At 47.8% G+C, this 24,945-nt stretch overlaps 1 protein-coding gene and 1 long non-coding RNA gene across 2 annotated transcripts in view; both read right to left on the bottom strand.

Moving 5' to 3' along the window:
- Positions 1-200: 200 nt before the first annotated feature.
- BMP2 (bone morphogenetic protein 2) lies at positions 201-6,220 on the bottom strand. Its single transcript, XM_061989259.1, has 3 exons — positions 5,507-6,220; positions 4,244-4,602; positions 201-1,918 (listed from the first exon to the last, which is right to left on the bottom strand). Exons 2-3 carry the CDS (start codon positions 4,593-4,595, stop codon positions 1,074-1,076), a joined length of 1,197 nt encoding a protein of 398 aa, XP_061845243.1. The 5' UTR covers positions 4,596-4,602; positions 5,507-6,220; the 3' UTR covers positions 201-1,073.
- A 16,846-nt stretch (positions 6,221-23,066) lies between these two features.
- Positions 23,067-24,945, bottom strand: part of LOC133624809 (uncharacterized) — a 189,177-nt gene continuing 187,298 nt past the window's right edge. Inside the window, exon 3 of the long non-coding RNA XR_009818143.1 lies at positions 23,067-23,150. This is a non-coding gene — a long non-coding RNA (uncharacterized LOC133624809). The remainder of the gene's footprint in view (positions 23,151-24,945) is intronic.

The following is a 24,945-nucleotide window of genomic DNA, read 5'->3' on the forward strand; positions in this document are numbered from 1 at the left end:
CATCAGATAGGAGGCTGCATATGACAACAGTTTGCTGCGTGTAGGGCAAGAATTGAAGATTAATTTTGCTATAACACTCCACAGAAGTGAACTCTCATCTGAGGTGAGGAAGTATGCAATGCTTTTTCAACTGTTAAAGGCAAGGGCCGGTACCAATAAGGTTAAGTGTTCCTCTTGAGCATACATAGTCACCATCATCATCAAAAAAAAGACATTTTAGCTTTTATTATTTTGTATTTGGCCAGGACTTTTAAAGGAAGGACTTTTAAAAGAAACATCAAACATTCACTTTTCTGTAGGTCTAGAAAGGATTCGGTCTTCCCCCCACCCCCACCTCCCGTAGGGTTTCTATTGGCCCTTCTTACAGTCACACTGCAAATTAGCTGGGAATAGCAGTATTTATACTAGATCAGCAACGTCTGGTTCTTATCCAAATGTTCCACCTAAAGAGGATGCCAGTTCTCATGGACTGGACAGCCCACCCTGCAGCATTCCTGAGAATTGTACAATATAATAATCTTGAAAGTCAGCAGAGTGGATTATCCACTTTTTTTTTTCTGGACTTGAACTTGTGACCTTAACAGTAGCACAGCAGAAAGCAAATGTGCTATGCACTTTGCCATAGTAACCTTCCACGTATTCTTTTCGACTTAAATACACACAATTGAAACAGCTACAATCTTGGAAAATTATGTACAAACCCTATATTTTTTTCTTTTTGATTACATATAAATACAAATTAGCTATTCTTCTAAAAAGTGGTTATAATAGCAAATAAATACAAAATAAGAATCTGACCATTATACTTCATGTGCTGGGGGTTAAACCCATATAAAATGTACAACTAAAATACATTTAAAATCTTTAAAGGAATATTTCTCTGATTAAAATATTTGTTTTCCCAACTTTTTCTCGTAGACATAAATATATTTTCAAAATAGTTGTGTTTTTTTTTCTTTCCATTTCATTACATAAATAAAGTCTTCATTGGGAAATATTAAAGTGTCAGCTTTTTCTCTTTTTTTTATCTTTTTTTGGGGTTTTTTTTGTATTTGTCTAATGTATTTGCTGTGTCAGCGGCACCCACAACCCTCCACAACCATATCTTGATAGTTCTTTAATACAACTTTTTCATTTTCATCAAGGTAGAGCATGGAAATAGCACTCAGTTCTGTCGGCACACAGCAAGCCTTGGGGATTTTGGAATTCACTGAATTGACCAAAGTCTGAACAATGGCATGGTTTGTTGAGTTTAGATGATCTGCCAGTGGGAAAGGACATTCCCCGTGGCAGTAAAAGGCACTATACCCCGGTGGGGCAACAATCCAGTCATTCCACCCCACATCATTGAAGTCCACATATAACGGATGCCTTTTGCAACTGTATTTGTGGCGTTTACGCTGTTTGTGTTTCGCTTGACGCTTTTCTCTTTTATGGAGCGGGTGTCCCTTGCCATCATGCCCAAACGTTACTAATAATGGCCTGAGCTGAGACCAGCTATCTTCATCCTGATGTAAAGACCTGCTAATCCTAACGTGCCTCTTGGAGGCACTGTTCTCTTTGTCCAAGTGAACCACCTCTACCACAAACCCATGATTAGGTTGTCCATGTGCAATCCACCTCAAAACAGCTGGCGTTACATCAAAACTTTCCCATTTACTTGCATTATGATGCACCAACCTGGTGTCCAAAAGTCTTGTGACAGGGTCCTTAGAGGTGGCTGTGGCTGGCTTTATAATTTCATAAATATTAATACGGTGATGGTAGCTGCTGTTGTTCTCAAAGGCTCCGTGCACCTGCTTCCGAAAAATCTGGAGTTCAGCTGAGGTGATAGATTCCTCATTAGGGATGGAAGTTAAATTAAAGAAGAAACGCCGTGCTGTTCTCCCACTTGTTTCTGGCAGTTCTTCCAAAACTTCTAATTTGATTAAACAGAGAAAATAAAGAGAAAGCAATGAGGAACTGAGACAAGCAAACAAACTGCTCTTGGCAACTTTCAAATGACAGCTAGCACGTGTGACGTACAAGACCCGGACAACTTTCGGGCAGAAAATACTCTGTCTTCCTGTTTATTTACGTGAGCACGTATAGCACGAAGTTCAGAAGGTTTCATTCATTGTTGTCCATTTGGATTGAATACTAGAGCCCTTCGCATTCCAAGCGGTTATAACAAGTGGCAAGAAGCACAGTAGCATTACTTTGGAATTCAAGGACATTAGTGAGACAACTCAAGCACTATAGCTACTGGGAGACTGTTGAGAATCATTACAACTGGTTGAGGACTTCAGGTAACTATTGCACTGCTGCTTATTTCAAGAAGGTGGTTCTATCTTTAACCACTTCAACACTATCATGACTCTGCAACTTAGGTGACTTAAAAATGGATAGATTTTTTCAACTTAGAGATTTGGTGCCTTCCATAAAGGCACTTTAGGAACCATGCCCTAATATTTACCCAAAAGGGCCATAAAAATGGCAGGAAGGTTTGACAGCTAAAACAGAGTGGATGGTGAGGAGATAATGAAACAGAGCTGCTTCTGAACAACGGGTTTTCAAAACCACACACAAATTAAAAAGTCACTAAACTCCAGGCCATTCTCACCTTTGAATCAACAAATAATTGAATGGAGCTTCAGAGGGAGTAAAACAGATCTAGCGTTGCTAAGAAGTGTGTTGTTGCTACAGATGTTGAAGAAACTAAAAGTATTTGCCAAAACAAATCTCTGTCAAATCACGGTTTTAAGCTCTGGTGCTAAGCAGCCTGCTGAAACATTCACTTTCTAAGGGGAAACTGCTGTTAGCAGTTCTTAGTCATGTAACCGTTCCCTGTGGGATGCAGTATGACTTTTTGCATGAGGTAAGGCTCAGCTTTACGGTATTTCAGAACCAGACCAATATTTGTAAATATGCAGATGTTTTGAGTAGCCACAAGACAAACTTGGGCTTTCGAGAAGCCACTAATATGAAGTGAGAACTCTGTGAAAAAATGAGGGTCGCATCGGTTTTCTTTCCAAATTTTGTGAAAATTACAGGCTAGCTTTTATGTCAAAACCAGTCTCTGCTGCACCAGTGTGACTACTTCAAACTGCACATTTCCACTTTTGCCTAAAAGCTATAAACTTTGCCTTTTCAGCTCCTCTCTTGCACAGCTCTTTGCCTGCCATTCTCAGGTTTAACATGAATGACCCACGCACTGGCTTTTCCCCATTCCCTGCTAAGTGTTTACCTTCCACCTAGGGAAATGCAGACGATGAGAGCTTACATTTCATCGTTCATCTCTTTTCTCTGTCATAAGGCAGCCACTTCTCCCAGGCCACCTCCCTCTATCCATCAGAAACGCTAAGTGCTAAGGAGTTTCTCTTCTGACACAGTTTTGCATGAAAAGCATGGGAAAAAACTGCGTTTTCATTACTTTTACAGCGAGGCCACTGCATGCCAGCACCAGACTAGCAGTCAGGCACAACTACAACCTGAGGAAACGTTTCCCAAAGAGCACGCGAGCGACACGCGCACCACCGGCTCCACGGGCCTACCCGTGCCGTGGCCAACGCCGCAGCGACGGCTTTGGCTCCCTGAGCCAAGGAACGCACTGGGACGGGGGGTGAGGGCCTGTCCCAGGGGTGGGTGCTGCTGAGGCGGCCGCGTCTGGCTTGGCTGCCTGCCGGCGGGAGCCGGACTCCCGGCCACCCCAAGGCCTTCAGCAGCCCGGGCGCTGGCGGCTGGGGAGGCCGAGCGTGAGGCCAGGCCGCACCCGCGCCTCGACGGCGGCGTGAGGGAGCGCTGGAGGAGGCCGCGACTGATGCTTTCATTGATCTCTCACGGGGATTAGATAAGGATTAGAAACCTCCGCAGCAGCCGCGCACCAGGGAGACTTTTCCTGCTCTTTAGCCTCACAAAAAGAAAAGCCATCTGTGGGAAGGCTTAATGCGGAGCCGCTCCGTTTTAGTAGCGGAATGTAAAGAAACCCGGAGCCTCACGTCGCAAGGGGGGGAGGGGGGAGGGAAGAGAAGAAAGGAGGTTTGCGGAGTGAGAGGGGCAGAGCAGAAGCCCCGGAGCCCACAGCCGAGGTGCTGGAAGCACACTCGCCCAACTTCAGCCGAACCCCGCAGCGTTACCGGCGGCCGAGCCAAGGCGCTCCCGGGCAGGAACCCGCCCGTCGCTCCTCCTCCGGCCCTCCCCCTTCCCTCGGCTCCCTCAGCGCGGCCCGCGCCCGCCGCGCGCCCCCGGCCCCGCGCGCCCCTACCTTCGTGGTGGAAGCTGCGGACGGTGTTGGCGCGGCTGACGGCGCGCTCCAGCGAGTAGCCCAGGGCCGGCGCCTGCCCCAGCTGCTGGCCCGCGTGCAGCCGGTAGAGGTCCAGCATGTATGGGGGGATGACGACGTCCTTGCCGGGGCTGGGCCGCCGCTTCAGCCCGAACATGTGGAGCAGGCGCAGCTCGAACTCGCTGAGGAGGTCCTCGGGGCGCTGCGCGGCCGAGGCGGCGCGGCCCGTCTCGCTGAAGCGCCGCCGGCCCACCTCCGGCATGAGGCCGGCCGCGCCGCCCAGCAGCACCTGGCAGAGCAGCAGCGCCAGGAGGGAGCGGGTCGCGGCAACCATGATCAACCTGCGCGGAGGAGGAGGAGGAGGCGATGGGAGCCAGTCAGCGCGGACACCGCGCCGGGGGAGCGCGCCGCGGGGAGGGGGGGGAGAGCGGACGGGGACGTCCCGCAGGTGGGTCCCACCCTGGCGCCCGGCCTGGCCTCCGCGGCTCGGACCATGGCGAGCGGCCGCCGCCGCTGCCCGGCCGGCACCCGGCGGGGCGGCCGCGGGGCGCCCCCTTCCCTCCCGCCCCCCTCCCTCCGCGGGGCCCCGTCGGGCCGCTTCAGGTGCTCGACGGCGCGCGGCGGAGCGAGGCACGAAAATCCCCGTGGCAGGAGATCAAAGGGAGCGAGGCGGGACGGGGCGGGGGAGCGCAGCGGGGCCATCCGCAACAAAGCGGCGCGGAGGTGAAGGGGAGGAGGGGGCGGCCGCTGTCAGCGCGGCCGGGGGCTCCGCCGGGGCCGGGCCGCTGCCCTCGGCGGGGCGCAGGTGTGTGCCCGCCCGCTCCGGGCCTCCCGCCGCCGCGGCCGGGATCGCTCCGCGGGGAAGGCGCCCAGCGCCGGGAGAAGGAAGGGGGCAGGCGCCCCGCCGACGCGCGAAGCGACCTCCCCGCTGCGCTCCCGTCCCGACCCCCCTGCTCGCCACCCACCGCCGGGCCGGGGTGCCGCGCCGCGGCAGCGGCTTCCCTCAACGGAGAGAGCTATTTTCCCTCGGCGGAGTGGAAGAAGGGGAAGGAGGAACGTACAAATCCTGCTACGTCCTTAGCCAAACCCACAGGATGATATTCTCCCCCGTGAAATTCTGCGCTGGATTATTATGATTAGTGTCCCGTCCCCCCTCTCTTCCAGAGCGCTAGCACCTCCGCCGTGGCCCACGGAGTCATCCTGCGGAGGCGGCTTTCAGCGGACCTGCGACCGCCGGAGCTATACCTGTGTGCAGAAGCGGGGGTTGTGTCTGCAGGAGGGTTTTCTGCTCTCGGGGTGTTTTTCCCGCATCACTTGGTGTTACTCCAAACTTCGTTGCTGCTCCTCTACAGCTGCCGAGCAGAAAACAGAAGTTCCCTGAAGTACAGTCCGCCTCAGAAACATACTTTTAGCAGCTGGTTGAGGAGACAGAAGGCAAGTCCCGGCCAGGGAAGGGCTTCTCCCTTTTAAAAAGCAGCGATCGAAAACTTGTTGCTTCTTCTTCTTCTTCTTCTTCCTCCTCCTCGCGTGTGTGTGCGTGCGTGTGCCTGCCCGTGAATGGGTCCCTACGTGTCTACGGAGTTAAAAGGCTCCTTTTCAAAAATAATGTCCTTTGCATCACCCGCATCAGACAGACGGACATTTACTGAGCAGCAACATGAAGATGAAGCTTGACTTTTCCCCGCTCCCTTAAAAAGAAAAAAGAAAGGAGGGAGGAGGAGGAAAAGAAGGAAAAAAAAAAAAGGGTGGAGATACGGCGGTGGCGGCCCGCGTGCTGCGGCCGCGCTAGGGCACCGGCCCGCTGGCCCCGCTGGCCCCGCCGGCCCGCCCGCCGCCCGCCCCGCACCGCACCATTGCCGGGGGTGGCCGGTCGCCGCCGGGGCTTTTTGTTGCGCGGCAATGTCACGACCCCGGAGGCTCGCGGGCCCGCGCCAATCACAGCCGCCCTGTGGGAGCGGGCTGCGGCCCCGCACGGCTTTTAAAGGAGACGCCGCCTCCCTCCCTCGTTCCTGCCCTCCCTCCTCCCTCGCCCGCTCCCTCCCTCCCTCTCCCGGCCGCGCCGCGGCTGCCGCAGATGGGTCGCAGTGCCGCCGGGATGAGAGATGGGGCGGGTGTCCGGTCCCATCCCGTTAAACTGTGGCACCGGCCCTTCTCCCCCTATCCTCCTCCGATCCGGTGTGGGAAGAGCTACCGGCCCGGCCCCGGGTCCCTCTGCGGGTGGCGGGGTACGCCCGCCCGTAGCGGGACGCGGGACCGGGTCGGGCCCAACAATGACCCATTGTACGGCCCCGAGCGCTCCCGGAGCTCCGCCGCCGCAAATCGGATTAGCACCGTGCCCCAGGCTGCCGGGGTGGTAAGGTGCGAAGGTCACATAAGGTATCGGGAGAATCCTGGTGCTTTAAAAGCAGTTTAAATATATATATATACTTTTTTTTGCTTTTCTTCCCTACCCCTAGCAGCGACACTGAGCGCGAGTCTGCTGCCCGAGCCCGGTCTCACCGTGGATGAGGGCTGGAAACCGTGGCAGGGGTTTCCTCGCTCTCCTCTCCGAAAGTGGAGCACCCGGGCTTGGGAAGAGTCTGCTGCCGCGGTGCATCCGACCGCGGGCTCAGCAGCACCGGCCGGCCGTGAGGATAGACGAGGCTTCGGGTTTTGTTAAGATGGGGCTGCCCTCCAGTGGTGGAAACGCGGCGGATCTCCGGCCCCGGAACGGCAACCCCATCACAAACCGACCTCCGTCGGCCCACGGCCCCGCGCCTCGCACCGACACCTGCCCCGGGGCTCACCCGCGCTCCCCGCGGCGCCACGGCCCGGCCGTGCCCACGCCGGCGCTGCCCCGCTCTGCAGCCGCCACCGCCCGCCACGAACTCGGAGGAAGACGGCGGCGGCCAGGGCGAAAGAAGCCAGCCGGCACTCGCTGGGATTGCACTCGCTGGGATTGCACTCCCAATGCCAGCTCCGTCCCTCGCGCCCTTTGCCAAACTGGCAAATCTCTGGATCGCGATAGGATGTAGTAGCTTGTGGGTAGGGATGCGTTCTGTGCTCCAGCTCTCGTCAGTCTGCTCGGCCTCTGCGGTGGGGCCTGGCCCTTCTTGCATAGGTATGCGATACCCAGCGATTTAGGGTCCTCATCAAAGGCAAAGCCATCGGCAGGCGGTCATTAGCCAGGGTCCCGGTGCTAGCCCAGGCTCCTTCCCGGCAAGGTGAGCGCCCTGTGCTGCACCCCCTTCCCAGTCCCTCTCAGGGGCTTCATTTGCAAAAGACACAGACAGCCTTTGACACCTTGAATTACTGCGGAGGAGGATTTAAAGCAATAACAACTGAGACAGCTCCATTACCAGCTCCTCCTTTGGGAGCGGCCTTTTCCCTCCATCTCACAACTTTTCCATGTAGGAAAAACACTGATTTGATGCAGGAATTCGGCACATTTGGACTGGAGCAATTCCTCCTGTGGACCCTCGTCTCTTGGCTTTCCTATCATGCTAGAGTGACTTGAGCCATGCCAGGGAAATGTCATTGCTCATATAGTGAGTTACATACCACCTTACGACTACACCAGTGCAATTAAAGAGCTGGTAAAGCTCCTTCATGACAACAGCTCCCAACTCTTGTTAACCTGATTTTTGCACACTGCTGGGCACATAGGATGTGAGAGGTGACACAGAAGGAGGTGCAATCCCTCAAAAGCATAGTTACTTTTCCGTTGCGTTCCACCAGAGATAATGTTTAGTTTTATGACTTCCTGCAAGTCTTTAGCATGAACTGAAAGTGTGCAGTGTGACTTCAGGGTATGCCAATTATGTAAATCGGCACTAAAATAACAATGGCAATGTAGTTTACACATCACTGACATTAAATGAGCACTTCAACTTCTAATTGCCATTCCAGTTCAATCTGTAGTGGGTCATGCCAGGAAAAAGTCCTTTCTTGCCTCAACACTCACTCCCTGTGCCTGGAGCATAGGCTGTAACTGTATGCCCAGCTTCGCCTTATCTCCAGGAGCTTTCTCTATTTAGGATGATGCACCTTGTAATGCAGAAACCTGTTTGTGGTTGTTCAGTGTGCTCTGATCTGATACGAACAGGGTCTTATAGGTTTGCCCCTCTCTGATTTTAAATATAAACAGGCACTCAAAGTCTGCTGTTCTTTTTGCAGTAACAGACCTTCCCCCTCTACAGTTTGTCATCTCTCAGTCTATTTAGATAGAGGAGCTGCTGAGACAATGACTCTGCCTTCCCATCTGTTTCCATGAGGTCCCAAAAGATAACCCCAAAGCACACATGTTCCCTGAATGCACAGGTACCAGCACCTCAGCAGTGCCCCAGCACCTTCCCCATACTGAGTTTTCTTAACACTGGCTTCCTTTCAGCCAGTCCCTGGGGGAATAAGGCCCTCAAAGTGTTATCCATGGAGGTCCAGTTACAGTTCATGCCTCATGGGCGTAACAACCAACTAAGTACCCCCTTGCAAAGCCCACTGCCTTTGACTCCTGCATTCAGGCCTGCTCCCACTGCAACTCCAGAAGCATCTTTACCGTGACAGAACGTTACAGACAGGTGTGTTTAGGGACAAAGGTAGCACTTGGTCTGTGGAGCACAAACACGCCAGGACATGCCCACCCAGACCTGCAGCTCCCCGCACGAGCCTCTGCAGCAGGCAGAACATCCTTATCCCCTTCCCCATGCAGCAGCGCACCCGAGAGAAACAGAAGCTCAACTGGCCGCATTTGCTCCCACCCTCTGAGGAGTTCAACAGGACATCAGCTACAGATCCAGCCCCAGCACAGGACCTCTCACAATGTCATTTAGTTTTACAGAGTGACTTTTCAGATCAAGCCTGCTCTCCAGCCAAACTCCTGCCAGAGAGAGAAACCACCATTTACAGTGAAAAGATCTGGTAGAGACGTGGGGTTTTAGGAAACCTGGCTGTGCACACTTGCTAATCTCCTTTGTGAAACTTCATTTCCCTGCTCCCGAGCTTTGTATAGTTGACTGGACTGATTAGTGTCTTTCTTCTTTCCCACATGCACTTTCTTTTTTTACTTTCTTGGGTTTGTTGGGGGGTTTTTTTTTGGTTTGTTTTGTTTAAGGTTTTTGGGGAGGGAGAGGTGTTGAGCCAGTAATTACTCAACTGGTGGCACCTGCTGCTAAGGTTTCAGATCCAGGTGTTCCTTCTCAGGACCCAAACACAGCTGATACATCTCAACTTCAGGTGTTGTTGGGCTTGCTTAGTAAAATGATAGAAAACTATCCAAGTAATGGCAAGTTCTACAGAACCGTCAAAGTCCTTTTTCAGTACTAGAGGGGGAAAAAAAAGAGATCTGTTTTCACCCAGCATTTTCTTTGTGCCAAATCTCATTTATATGCTTTCACTATGACTGTTTTTCCCTGACCCAGTAAAATTGCAGCCATCATTGTTGATGGCTATGGGCAGAAAACTTCATCTGGAAGATCTAGATGAGAAATAGGTCTTCACTTAGGGTCTCTTAAAGGTAACTTCTAATCCTTACCAAAATGATCTAATTTCTGGTTTAGTTAAGAGATGAGGGTCTGCAGAAACACTTGCATTGCTGAAGGTCCAGAGTTTTAATCCTCACTTCAGCAGACCAGTTAGACCAACGCTGAGCAGTTCTGACAAATCCCACTTCAGAGCACTGTCCCCGGATATGACAAGTATGTGAGACGTGAAATATTAATAGCAGTGAGCTTTTTTTTTCATACATGTTCCACATTTTAGTGAATAAACCCCTTGATAAAAAAATCTGTGCTGAAGTATGAAACATATACATGGTACAGCATCAAATGCTAGAGGGGTGACTTCTGAAAATGAGTTAAGATGTGTTAGTGATGTTTTGGTTTTGGCCTCGTAACGGGTGGAGATTATCTGAAAGCTTTTCTGTTCCTGGACTGTGCTCCCTGTGTGAATATGATGTGTGGCCATTCTTTAAAATATTACTTAACACTGTTCTCTGAAGACATGTTTGTCTTTTGGTGGTTTGTCTTTTAACATCTATCAATTGTCCCTGCTGCACAGCCCGTCTCTGTTCTGTGAAGGGTGGATTCTCACTTGAGAAGGTGATTTACAAGATGGTGATTTGTTTTTGAAGAAGAGAAAGGCAGTTTATTCAGAAATGTCTCTTTCTTCTTCACCTTTGCTGAAACTCTGGCAGCTCTTCAAAGCCATTGCTCTGTTTCACAGTGAGTCTCAATTTCATTCATCAAATCCCATAGTGGCAAGGAAGATGGAATTGACCAGGAAATGCAATGCAGACCCAGCATTTGTTACATTTCCAGCATGTCTCCAATGCTAGTGAACAATTAACAGTTACTCCTAACAGTGTTGCATCTGCAAATACAGGCTGCAGTAAGCAGTTCAGGTGGCTGTGCAACTTGTATTTGTAAGGCAGATGTCTACAATTTGTAATGCAGTTGCTGGGGAAAGAGCAAAAAGGGAGGCCAACATAATAACCTTTCTTTTTATACTGTTTTCTCCTTGATGCTACAAACTTCCAAATGTCAAAATCCAGTGTTTGACCTGTGACTGCTTTTATCACTAAGAGGTGAAAGCATGCTATGACATCTCTGAACAGCCTGGAGAAGAACCAAGGTTACTGGAGAGATTCCTAGGCACTGACACCATTTCTGTACACGTGCTGTATGAACAGTCACAGACTGCATGGCTAAGGAGATTCAGTAGGCAGTGACCTGACAGATTTAGGAGTTCTCAGTTCTCTTCCCAGTGATAAAAGTGCCTGTTTTCATCTCTTTGTGCCCCAGTTTCCCTACCTTGGAAATGGGGATGATCAGGCTGATCCCCCACTTGACCCTCAAGACCTTCAAGTAAAAGCACTAAGAGTTAAACACTGCTATTGTTTGAGGCTAAATATGGTTAATGCCAACAGCAATCTCAAATATCTGGAATCTCAGAGATCAATCTTGCCTTAAAGACAGTGGCAAAACCCCTCCTGACTTTGGTGGTACAGGCTCGAGTGTTTAAGTGATGAAGAGAGAGGGATGATGACTATTGCAGTCAAAGAGCAAAGAGGGATTTCTAATTATATAAGTCTGGTTAGGAAGACAATGAGGTGAGGGTGTTCCCCCACATAAAAGAGAAAGGGCTGCGTCACAGATGGTCCACTTCAGGAGCTTACAATTTCATCACTGCAGAGATATTGACGTCAAGTAAGATGGAGGATAATATAAAGTTACGCATATTGCCTTAAGAAGTGCATATTTGAGCAGCAAAACTGGATAATGGTTAGCAATTAAAAGAAAATAAAGGCAAGTGTGACGTTCTGTTTAAGCAGATTGGCTGTATGAAGGCTTTATTGTAGCTGCAGATTTAGGGCATATGAAAAGGTTTTCTGTGCTCAGTTGCAGGATGAAAACCATTGCATCATCAGGCACTCTTGTTCTCTAACACTCCTTTGCCAGGATGCCTTTGATAATGAATGCTTGCGATTTTACTTTCTGGTGTAAAGTCATGTTTTCTTGGGTCATTATCATTCCAGTTGTTACATATCCTCTTAAAACTAGATAGAACCACACAAAGTAATAGTAAAGCTTTGTGTTGGCTCTGTGACATGTGCTCAGCTGCTGCACCTGCCTCACACTGGGACTTAAAGTCATTTGCAAGTTTCTTTATTCCATCCTTTGTTCCCAGCTCTGCCCAACTTCCAGAGAAGCTCTGATGGGTACAGGTCTCGCTTCAACCACCACCCTGTAACTCCTATTTGGTAGCTTCTTTGCTTGTGTGCCCTCCTGCCTTTTGCATTTCTTTGGGCCCTGCTGCAGGATGGGTGCATTGTGTTACTGCAGGAGATTTGCCCTTTCCTGCACTTCTGTTTTCTATACAGAATTCATGCTCAGTAAACATTCACATACACTTAACCTGGATGTAGAATAAACTCCTTTAAAATAAATCACAATACTAAGCCAACCAACCAACCTGGGAAACCATGGAATGAACTCCATCTAATCTGCACCTCTGGCCTTCTCACTTGCTCTCTGCTGCCCTGTGTACATCACAAGCCTCTACATCCAGCCTTGACAGACACTGGCTTTTGAAGACAAAAAAAAAGAACTGCCTCAGAATCTCTCCCATCCCTCTTTGCCAGAAAAAGCAGCCAGCACATGAATCAGGGAAAGAGCAAGATCACCACAAGCCCAAAATTGCTACCTCCAATAACTTTGAACATACTGCAAGTCCTGGTTCAGATGCTCACGCTGCCTAAGAAGATCCCTAAGGACCTAAAAATTAAATTGGTGACTAAATCCTTGAAAAAAAATCAGGGCCACTCTCTCCATACCAGTGGAAAACTGAAATTCCAAGTTGTGCAATTGAATGTGACATTCATTTCTGCAGCTGCTGGGGAAATAGCTCCCTTACAAAAGCAGTTTAAAAATTAGGCTGTTTTCTATCTGTTTTTTCCCTAAGCAACTTCTACAATGTCAGACATTAATATCAAGGAACTTTGATAGATGAAAACAAATACACCACTGTAACAATATGTAAATATCCTCCCTCCCTCTCTCAGTATTGGACATGTTCTGATAAAACAACCTGACTTTACCAGGGCCAAACGTGTGGAAAAGCATTTCTACAAATGAATAAACAGGTATATGATGAAATAAAGGTTTCTTTCCTTTATGCCAAAGTGATTTCCCAGCTAGCCTGCCTGAGTGCCCTTTTGCACCACGTTGCCATGTGTATCCTGGCAGCTGAACACATATTTTATGTGTTTGTTTTCATTAGAAATAATGAATTCTAATTTCATTAGAACACAAAATTCCTCTAACACTGGATCATGATGATGGCTCCTATTTTAAATATTTCCCCTATAGGCCTGTAGGTTCTCAGCTGGAAAATCCACACTATCTAGAAGAGCCAGGCTAGCTTCCATGCATCGTGTACATTAGGCCACCAAATTTGGTCAAGGTAACACACGTGCCCTGTGCTGGTCTGCTGCATGCATATGAATCTCAGCAACTGCACATCTCAGCTGTCCTGCTGCAGTGAGATGGAAGAGTGTCTGTGTAGACTTGCTACAAGGATTGGTTGCCTTTGCCACTAACTCCAAAGCAATGACAAAAGGCAGGAGTTGAAGACTTCACGGATGTGTTTGGTCTGACTGCTCAGGCAAAGTTGTCCTGGTGCATGAAGCTCTGATTTACCCATTCTGCAGGCAAATGATGTGTCCAAGCTATCTGTTGCTATTACAGTGCACTGTCAATCCCAACACATTAGCTATCAGACACTGCAGCAGTTAGCTTGGGGAGCTAAAGTCCATCTCTTTGACTTTTGATCTGCTTTGTGGCTTTCCCAAAACCCCATGTGGAAAGGAGGCTCCTGTGCTGCCACATAGTGACCGTTTAAATGAAACATTTTTAGTCAGAGCTGCAGATTAGCAGAAGGACTATCCCCATTGTGTTCAGAGAAATAACATTTTTCAGTGTCCCTCAAAGAGGGTGTAACTGCTTCTGGCAATCCCTCCATTAGCCCTGCTACTGACAAAGGGGTTTGGAATACCACTGCTTTGTTTTAAACCATGTAATAAAACCAGAAAAGGCTAAATAACCCACCCAAATGAAGAGGCTTTAGAGCTTTCCTGTTAGTGTTTCACATCTTAAAAGCAGAAGTAACCTCAGCATTGGATACTATCTTAAGCGGGGGGGGGGGAATGAATCCCCAAGTTAACTGTAGGGAAGTTGATCTGTCTCACCCTTACTAGGCCAGTGGTGTGAAGTATGGAAGCTGACACCTGCAGCTTGAAAGGCTTCAGTCACCAGGCTGGGCTCACAAAGCCAACACAAGGCAAGGCTTTCAGGCCAGAAACTGAGGTTCAGGGGGCACAGTGTCTCTAGTTTCTCCCCAGTTTCTCAAAACTGCAGCTTTTCCTTCACTTGTGTTGCAAGCACTATTTATACCCACCTTAAGAGGTGGGCATTCCCTAGAAATCCAGGACCAGCAATACCAAAGAGACCTGACACATCACTGCCCAAGCTTAACGACATGGTGAAAAATGTATTCCCTGCTTCCTTCCCGTTCCACCAGCACATTGCTTCACTGTCCTCCTGGGCCCACTGCATTTCCAGAGACACAAAATCCTCTTCTTCCAAAGCCCAGGGCAAAATACCATGGGAGCAAGCTAGACCCACAGTGCTGTTTATATCTCTTCCTCTAAGGCTACATCTCTACTAGTAAATGAAGTGAGTCTGGGAACATTCCTGGGCACGGAGGCCAGCTGGCATGGAAAAGCCTGCTTCCCTGTGAGCTCCTGCACTGGGGTGGCTGCATGCAAACTGTTGCTTGGGTCCCAGGAATGCTAGAACAGTTAGAAACTGTTTGGTAGAGAGCTCCTTGGCCTGGCCCAAAAGCATACCAAAGGCATCCACTCACTGGTTTTTGGCTGGGCCCAAAAATGTTCCCAGGCACTGCTTTGTTTACCAGCGCAGGTGTAGCCCAAGGCCATGCTTACCTCTGCTGGGCCAGCTACCATGGGGAGGGCACAGGACATAGATTAACACTGTCATCATGTCAGTCAGCTGATCATCATTTCATACCCTCGTTGAACACCCCTTTTATCTATACAGGAGTTGTTGATAAGGGAGCATTTAAAGCAGCCTAGAGGGGAAACCACTTGAAAGTGGAGTTGCAGTGATCCAGAGAGCAGCTCTGGGGCAGGCCTGGACCGAAATGGGATGGGACTCGGGGATGCTGCTGAGCTGTGGGGAGGCAAGAGGGCTCCTGAGGACTCCTGGGGGGCTGTGGCCTGTGCTCAGCCATTCCCACAGAGGGGCTGTTGTGTGTGACCTGTGCACAGCCTTGCCAGGATCAATGGACCTGTGCACTGGCACAATAACGGCACATTTTGCACTGCATTTGGTTCACAAGCTGGTCCAAATTGGTTCACAAGCTGGTCCAAATTGGCACTCAACTTGTGACTGGCATCCTCTTTATCAGATTGCCATGCTGAAGCCATAAACCCTGTTCTGGTTGCAGGGAGCAGGGAAAGAGATCACCTTTTCCTCCCACATCCTCACTGAGGGTTAGTGCTTCCTCTGCTTCACATGCACAACCACTTCCTAACTCAGGTCTCCTCATATAATATAATCCTCCAAATCAGGATAAAACGTTTGTGTGCATTTAAGGTAACCAACTATTTTCCCTGGACTGGGTTAGGGAGCAATTGTGTTTGCTGTTCTGCTGTCAGGTCATGAGTTCCTGTGGGACCTACTCTAGGTGGCTCTGCTCTGGCAGGGCGGTTGGACTAAATGATCATTCGAGGTCCTTTCCAGCCCTTGAGATTCTGTGAAAGGAGAGAGGCAGTTCTGGGGAGGGGGAGAAGAGTAGGGTTGAGCAGCTGCTTGGCAGAAAGCACAGGTGCCACATGAGGATATGTGGCCACCACCTTTTGGGACAGGTTTTAATCTTTGGGGTTTTGGGGTGGGCTGGTTTGGTGGTTTTTTGAAACGGCTCAGTGATGTGAGCATGTTTTTATTTATCTCCCCACACATTGTCCCAAATCCCTTCCCAAAAGGAATCTGTCCACTAGAGACAATTAGTCAGTCGAGTCTCATTCAAGTTTTAATCCTTCACTCTCAAGCCATAAACTGGGCAGAGAGCATCAGTGATTTCCACTTAAGCACTACCTGTCCCTGGGCTTCTGTGCAACCAAGGAGAAGCCACTTCTCCCATACACACTGCAGCTTGGTAACACCTTGTCTGGGCTCAGGCTTTGCATTTCCAGAGGCCATTCTCCCAGAGATGAAGGACCCTTCCCTCCTCTCTCCATTTGCCCTATATTCAGCACAGGAGCTTTCTGAAGCGAGTCTGGCTGCTGAGAACTGGGTGCCCAACACCTGATCAAAGTGCAGGCTGACACGGACTCTCCCTTGGGATACCTCCTTCCCAGCCCCAGCCACCCAGCCCCGCTCCATCCCTTCTGCCAAAACAAGTGCTCCTGCAGCAAACAGGTTCAAAGAGCTGGTTTGTCTGAAAATTAATCCCTTCTTTGAGCATGTACACAGCACTTTGCTTAGTGGGGGCCTGATCTGGGTTGAAACTTCTAACGTTACATTACAAATACATTCTTTCCCTTTATATGTAAATGAAATGTAAATTCATTTAATAATGAAATCTCAGCTAAAATCTTTAACTTCTAAACCAGAATGTAAAAATCTGTAGGAGCCACATTCTCTTCCCTGCCATAGCTGAAGGTACAGTAGCCAACTTTTCAGCTGACCTTGTTTTGTTCAAAAGCAAATGAGGTTCAAATTAAGCCTGCGAAAGGAAATCATGATTGATGACTTGGCCTGCCCAACTACAATTCCTTTAGTAACAAAAATATGTTGTAAGTTCATTTATTATTGAGATCAAGCAACGAGTCTGGAGCTACATAAAATGGTTCCAATTAGATTCAAGTAATTGCCATTTTGAGTGAACATAAGCTTTTCTGGATTAAAAAAAAAGGGGCAATAAAAGCTGGAGTAAGCTCACATCTGAGATTTAAGCCTTCAAAGCTTTCTTTGCCTTTTTTTTCCACCTTCTTTTTTTGATTTGTGTGTGTGTGTGTGAGACAGACACACAGAGGACAGGGGGAGGAGGAACAAGGATGTATGAAAAGAGAGGAGTGATTTTCCCAAGCTGATTTCTCTTCCTGGGTGACCCAGTCTCCCTGGGAATGCTGCTCATGTGATCTGCACCAACTGGATCAGCAACAGCACCAGAAAGAAGAGTTTCCACAACATCATTAAAATAAGGGGAGGGGGGAACAGCCAGCAAAGCACAAGTTGAATAATCTGAACTCCTCCTGCAGAAGCAGCTTCCAGAATAAATGTTGGAGCATGTAGTAAACAAAAACAGTTTCAGCTCAGGACCAGATGAATGCCTACAGCAGCCAAATTAGTCAAGCAGAGAGAAAAATGTTTCATATGCTGATGAAGGCACTTCCTCAGAGCTGAGACCCACTTCAGAGCAGAGAGCACTCAGGTGCCCCTTAATACTGAGACTTTGGGTCACAGCTCAGAGTTAAATCCCACACTGTGCTGTGCTGAAGTGTAGCTTGAAACACCTTTCCTACCAGTGATGGGCAGGGGGGAGGCCTGAAGCCACTGCTCCCCTTCCATGCTGTGAAGGACATTTTCTGTCCTTGGATGCATAAAGAGATGGGATTAGATAACATTTCCAGGCTCCCTGAGCACCAGCCACACAGACACACCTCACACAGGCGTTTCATGCAGCGTGGTGTCATCACTCACTGTATCACCTGACTCTCACTACAAACGTTTACCTTCAGCAAAGTATTTCCTAGCAAGACCATGAGTGATCAAGGAGTCACTAGTGAGGGAAAGCAGATGGATTGTTTCTGATTTTTATATGTTTGTTTCTTCTTTTTATCACCCAGGTGTCATCATTAGCTACTCAATTTCCTATGCCCACCCAAAAGTCCACAGAAGTTCTCTACTGCCTCTACAAGTAGTTGAATCTCTAGAGTACAACTTGCTAATAACTTCAATCAGATCACAAATACAAATTCACACTTTTATATAGCTTCATGTAGCTTCTTTTGGGTCTGAATATGTATTACTATAACACAGGACACTTTCTGCTTTGGCTCAACTTTGGCTTGCAACTCTTCTGTGTTCCTGTTTCAAGTCTTGGAGAGGAATATGATGTCTTAAGTCTAGTGAGCTTGTACAGCTCAGCTGCAACTGTGCTGACTCAAAGCAGCTGAGGAGCAGTTCTCCCAAGGAGAGGAGCATCCAAGTACCAAGGCAGGTAAGTGCAGCCACCCTAAGTGCTGCTCTGGACACTTCCAACCACAGCCTCATGTCCCTCCAACAGTTGCTTCCTGAGGCTGTGGGAATGAACTTGGGTGCAGCGTCACACAAGTTTCTACCCTCTGCCAGAAACGCGGTGCTACACGTCAATCTAGTCTGGGTCATGGCTTGTTCTATACAGCCTTCTGCTGAACACACAGAGAAGTAGCTGCAAGGCTGAGGCCTCAATCAGATTAGCTCCTGATCTGGCACTGGAAACCAAAACCAACAGTTCACAGCTCCCGTTGGTTGACATCCCTCTGCTGTGGGAGACTGGAGCTTCCTTGCTTTGCCTTTCTGCCACTTACAAACATGAGCTGCAGTTCCACAAGATCAGAGCTGCTAAAACCCCTCCAAATTAAAAATAACTTACTTCATCCCACCTCCTGACAACTTAGCTAGTCAAGCCCCTAATTCTAAGCCTCCAGGCAGCACCAAGGAATCTAGTGTCTGGGACCACTCTCTAAGTACCAGCCTTCACTATAGGAACTCATAACCTCATTCAGCAAATCTTCCCTGGAACTTGGGAGTGCCAAATTCATGCTGTCCTGCAGTAAACTCTGGATTACCTACAATAACGTATAGATTTCCTCTGAAGCAAGCTGAAGAGAACCAATCCATAATCTCCCTTCTTTGTCACAACAAAGGTGTCATAACCTCCTTTCTTTGTCAGGAGATGTAAAAACAAAGCAAGGCACACATTTCCTCCTCAAAAGATGTCACTGCCCTAAACAACGACTGTGTGAGGAGTGGGAAGCTCACTGTCTCTGCTTGGTGGGAACTGAGGCAGAGGGAGGTTTAAGTCACTCTCACCATGGCCCAGGAAGGCAGTTTCCCGCTTATGGGTTAATGTCCTTTTATTCTCCCTATTAACTAGGTAAAAGGGAAGCTCTAAATGCAGCTGTCTGTCTGCTTCACCAAAGTCAATTGACTGTGCTGAGGAGTCTTAAATGGTTTTTTTCCCCTCATAAATTATCTTCATTAGCTATGTAAATAGAACACTAATGAGAAACTAATTGGTTGTTAAGATTTCAATCTCAAATAACAGAAAGAGATTTGCAGTAATGCATGTACTTGGTTCTGCCAGTGTGAAAGCCTGTGCCATCTATCTGCGAGTCACATGCCAGTCCTGCACTCCCTTCTGTTGCTGCTTCTCATAGTGGAGCTGAAGAGGTTTTGATCAGTATCAGGAGCCTAAAGTAAATGTGAGGCTACACCCTTTGATGAGATCATTTGCCCTTGCTGTAGGAAGCCTTCCTTAGAGTCATTTTACTAGGAGAACTGAGTGACAACTAAGGACAAGGAGTTTGCAGGTTGCCTAAAGGAGGGTTTCATAGAACCATAGAATAGTTTGTATCAGAAGGAACCTTTAAATGTCATCTAGTCCAACCCTCCTGCAACGAGCATCCATCATTCCTACATCTTCAACGCAGGCCCTGTCTGACCTGACCATGAGTGTTTCCAGAGGTGGAGTGTCTACAACCTCTCTGGGCAACCTGTGTTTTGCCATCCTCACCATAAGAAATGTCTTCTTTACAGTCAGTTTAAATCTCCCTCTTCTTTGTTTAAAACCATTACCCCTATCACAACAGGTCCTAGGTTCCCCCAGTGCCTTCTCTTTTCCAGGCTGAACAACCCCAATTCTTTCAGCCTTTCCTCCCAGGAGAGGTGTTCCATCCCTCTGATCATTTTTGTGGCTCTAAATTTTTCCCTGGTAGCAACACAAGCAAAATCAGCCAAGTGAGAGATCCCCAGCAGGAGCTGACATTGACGTCTCTCTAACTAAAATGAAGTATCAATAACCCGATGAAAGAGGCATTCTGAATTATTTACTCTATGTCATACTTCAGGTTTTAATTTCAATATCTTGTGAGATGTACAGTAAATTATTTAGAAGCATGGCAAATTAAAATGCAGTTTCAAGTCCCCTTGCATTTTGAGCTCTGAGGTTAACAGCTCCCTTTGCAACAATGATTTGCTAAGCTAGTTTTGCAAATGGTTTTGTGTGCAGAGGCACACAAGTGATCCATTGCAGCAAATCTTACCCACCTTGAACCATTTAACAGCCCATCCTCCCTGAGACACACTAATTAAATACAGCTTGAGCAAAAGGGTCAAATGTACCTGTAGCAGGTTAGCCCAGGAGCCTGCAGGTTGTTTCCTCCAGCTTTACCCAGGGGCATGCGAGGGCTCCATTCCCCTTGCTTAAATTAGAGGTGTGTGTTAAATAGCCTCTTAGATAAAGATATTTTACTTTACTTTCTAACTTTTTCTCTTCCATTTTTTGGTGGTGAGTTTTGCAGGAAGGTCTGGGAAATACACTGGTGTTTTAACACATCCAGGCACCTGTTTCTTTGTATTGTGATGGTGGGGAAGAATGTTGCCGTCTTCTACTGGGAACAGTCATGGGGTCACTAAAGGAGCAGCCATGGGGTCACTAAACGGTTTTGTCCTGTGACTCATTCTTAGACCCATCTTGCAAAGCTCTTTTTGTCCACTTGTCAGTATATTTTTTCATCCTTTTTTTGGCAAACAGAATAAGTCAACAGATATCGATATTCCTCCTTGGGACCTCCTTCAAGACATGTCTTTAGACATAAGCCCAGATGACGGTGATTCAAGCTTTGCTCCTCCAAGGGGTAACACCTCTGCAACATTACAATCTTCTGAGCCACAGAATACACAATATTCAGCCTTGCAAGAGTGATAAGTCTAAGATCCAATATTTCCTGACTCATCAGAGCTCACAATGGAAAGCTTTGTACTGTCTGAGGGGAGAAATTCCAAGTTTCTTTCCATGAAAGAGCCTAAACTCTTTAAAAATCATGACATGTTTATGCAGAGTAAAACAATTTCAAGTCAATTTAGGACATTCTGTCCCTCTGACATCTGTATGGAGAAATTTGTGCCTAGATGTTAGGAATTCTGTATGATATAACAAGGATGTTTTACAATACCCAACTGCATTTAAAACAAAACCTACAAAGCCATTGACACAAACCCAACGCTTTGTACAATGATCTGCAATCAGAACCTTGTTTGCAGGTTTGTTTATAACTGCCTCACAGCTTGTCCATTCGAAAATCATGGGACTATCCCAGAGGTAGGATGCCCCTAGTTGAAAGGCTCTCTATGGAACCACAGTTCGATCAGACATAATGGTTCAGGGAGCCCCAAAACATTTCCTTTGAAAAATCCTGCATTTGATTCCACAATCAAAGGCAAAGGAGGGAGTTAGAAGGAGCCCTGCCTGTATTGCTGACACCTGTATAAGCAGCAGCAGACTCTGAAGTGGCATCCTCTGCCTTGTGCCCCAGCAGGGAAATGGCAGAAGCTCTCTGCAGCTCCATGGCGTGCTGGGATCAGCAGCAAGCTCCCACCACCCAGCCCATGGCACAGCCACACAAATACCAGAGGCAACACCAGCAAAAGGCCATCAAGGTGCTGCGCAGGGATGGAGCAAGGAGCCAAAGAGCAGTTGGGGGACCAGGAGTAGTTTATCCCTCAGAGGCAGAAAGGCATCAAAGTACAGCCTCAGAAGAACCCACAGAATTGTTTCAGTTGCAAAAGACCTTTAAGATCATCAAGCCCAACCACTAAGCCCATCACTAAACCATGTCCTTAACTGCTACAGAAGCTGCCAGTTCCAGAAGCTCCTGCCTTAGCCTAAAGTTAAACAAGGAAAGAAAATGTAGTTTCTCTTGGTTTCTAGAGAATCAGACACGGTGGATTTCTGCCAGCTCTGAGAGAATCCTCCATGTGTACATAAAGTATCTCTAAGGACAGCTTATCTCTGAGAACTCCCCAGCTGAAGAAGCTTGCCTGAAATATGCCATATGCATTTTAAATACTGATCCCCAAGCTGAGATAGAGATTAGTTTGTTTTTTCCTCAGTAAAAGTAAGGCTGCTGCAAAGGGGAGGGGAGGCAACTGGACTTTTTCTACCTCAGGGAAATGTCTCATCAGACTGGGATCCAGTTACATTCAAGTCTACAACAGGTTGTATTTAGGACCATGAGCAAATCATTCCTCACAACCTGCCTCAGTTTCTACACCTAAAATACTAAGTTAAATAGTTACCAGGCATTTTATAACTCAACATATATATTTTAGGATGTGCTGACACGCCACATTGCCTGAGCATTTGGTCAGAAAAGATAAGAAACACTATTGATATTACAGTAATATCAGCAAATTATAGACATCTGCAGTCACATGAAATTAAAACCTGGTGCAGTTCACAGCAGTCAGGCAGGGTGGCACGAAACAGGAGCCACATGCCAATCCAACTTTCAGTTTAAGTATTGCAGGTTTGGAGCAGTTGGATTTAAAAATCCAAAGCTCAAATGTATACAGAGACCTCAGGTAGTTCAGCTGAAACAAACCTTATTTTTCACCAAAAAAACCCAGTTTCAAGAACAGATTTTCCCAGCCAACAGAGCTGTACTGCAAGACAGTTTGTCAGACTTACCTCCCTGCTACTTCTGGTGTTACTTTTGAGTACAGTTCAGGTTTTGAATCTGATTCCTTTCTGTTCAGCAATCATTCATTAGACTACATAGAGGGGTTTTTTAGGTCAAATCTAGGATGTCACCATGAACAGATTGTTGGCTGAAGCACTTTACATGCAAGAAATAAAAACAGCAGCATATGCCCGAAGTTACTGCTCAGAGCTTAATTAATACCAGGGTTTTTCACACTGGTATTAATACTTTCCTCTTGAATTGAATGGGATTTGACCTTGACACAATAAGATCAGGGCCAGTCTGTGAAAACAATGTTATGACATCAAAGTGAAAACAAAGGAATGTCATCACATGTGTCGGTGGAGGATGTGATGGGGCCTCCTCTTACAGTAGTGAAATAAGGTCAGTGTGACTCCTGAGAGACTTTCTCAGCTACCAAGTCTTTATGGAGAGCGAGTGCAATGGGAGAACCTGGCAGATGGCACGCACCTTAAATATCAGATGATGTGGATATGGTTCCTACCTGGAGTAAGGAGGCTCTACTGTCTTCAGTGGAGCTGGGCAGATTCACAGCTGCTGGAGAACTGGTCCACTGCAGGCAACCTGAGGAAAGGATGTACAAATTAAAACACCACCTCACCGAAGGGCATATAAATTCCCCATCAGTGTGCTCGGGCAGTGCTCCCCATCCCTCATCTTGTAAATGAGGCCACATCACTTTCATTTGTGGGTAAGAGCTCTCAGCTCCTCGTGGCCCTCTCTGGTGTGACCCCCCCTGCTTAGGGCTGGTTACTTTTCCACCCCATGCTTACCTGGAGGAGCTGCACTGTGAAATCCCTGTTCACAGCAGCTGCCGCCCCGTGTGGGGGGAGTTCCCCTGTGCCCCCCACCCTCTGCTCCAAGACTTAACAGTACAGCCTTAGAAAGGGGATTTTCCAGTATAAACAGAGCTCAGCCAAACTCTTCTCCTGGCCTCTCCGTGCCCCAGCCCATATTAGCCCCACATATAATTACCTGTGGATTTCACCTAGAAAACAGAGGATTTTACTTATAACCCCAAATAGGCAGGCTCTGACGTAACGGCAGTCTGAGGAATATAGGTCAGGGAGGTGGCCTGGCCACTGGAAATGAATTTCTGAAGCAGAATGAGCAACCTTGTATAGAGGGGAAGATAGTAATCAGCAGTGGTCCTTGGATCTAAACATTTCACCTCCAACACTCTTCCAGCTACAGCCCTCATCTGTTTCACTTTCCTATTTTAAGTTCCTGACTCACATCCCAAATATTGACTTCTATTTTTCTATTAGCACTGGATTTTCAGCCTCCATATTGACTTTGACTGTACCTATGGTTGATACTAAGCCTCTCAGGTCAACAAACTTTTATAGCTGTTAGCTGCTTAAACCACATTGGGCAGGAACTGGCACTATAGAGCAGTAGCTAGAAGCAATATTATTGGGAATTATAAATTATTCCTCTGCCTGAACCTTTCCTCTTATTCACATAGCTACATTCATTTTTAAACATGTGGCAAACGAATCGCAGAGGGAGGACAATTGCGACTCTGTGATTCTGGGAGCACCCGCCACCACTAGCAGGGATGGATTCTCCTCTGGGAACACTGGAGTAACGCACAAGAAGTTATAGCAGGGGTACAACGGTGTAATCTGGGCTGGTAATACCTCAGAGGACAGACAACACCCAGCTGGAGGATCAGAAACCCCAAATCCACCTTAGGTGTGCACACAGACTCTTAATCATCTCCTTTGGCTAACGTCTTAGCAGCACACACAACTGAGCTGTTGCAACCAAATGTCAGAGAGACCTGGCCATCCATCATTTGTAACACACTTAATCTATGCAAGAAACAATAACAACATTAGAAGAACATTACAGCAGTGACAAAGCCAAGCAGGTTTTTTAAAAGGTGAGGAAACATGGCAATTAAGATTAACTTATGCCTCATGGTGTAACATTTCTCTGCAGACCACATACTGTTGGTTGGAAAGGGACCTGTGCTCAGGAGTGGGGACATGGAAGCTCCAGCCAGCCACAGGCTATGCCAAGTATCCTACCAACCTGGGACGACTGCAGCATTTAGATGGGAGAGGAATTGTATATACCTGCATCCCTTACAAGATGCCCCTTTGGGTGCTGCTGGTCCTGGGGACTCGCCCAGCACACGTCCCTGCACAAAGAGCTCACAGAAATGGCTCGTTTCCTGCCATCTCCCCGCTGCCACTCAGCCTCACCCACAGCCCAACGGATTTATCTGAAACGTTAAGCCCGTGCCATGTTCAGTTTAATGCTTTCTAAAAAGTGGCTATCGCTGAGGAAATGATTACTGGGATGATAAGCTATGAATGACTTATTCATGCAGTATTTTCAGCCCTTCATC

Source organism: Colius striatus, chromosome 2 (assembly GCF_028858725.1).
Source record: "Colius striatus isolate bColStr4 chromosome 2, bColStr4.1.hap1, whole genome shotgun sequence".
Lineage (NCBI taxonomy): Eukaryota > Metazoa > Chordata > Aves > Coliiformes > Coliidae > Colius > Colius striatus.

Excerpts from the sequence above, each read along its gene's own strand:
- BMP2 (XM_061989259.1), bottom strand. The coding sequence starts at position 4,595 with ATGGTTGCCGCGACCCGCTCCCTCCTGGCGCTGCTGCTCTGCCAGGTG. Across the intron at positions 1,919-4,243 it reads CCGCAGCTTCCACCACGAAG|AAGTTTTGGAAGAACTGCCA; the intron begins GTAGGGGCGCGC and ends TAATCAAATTAG.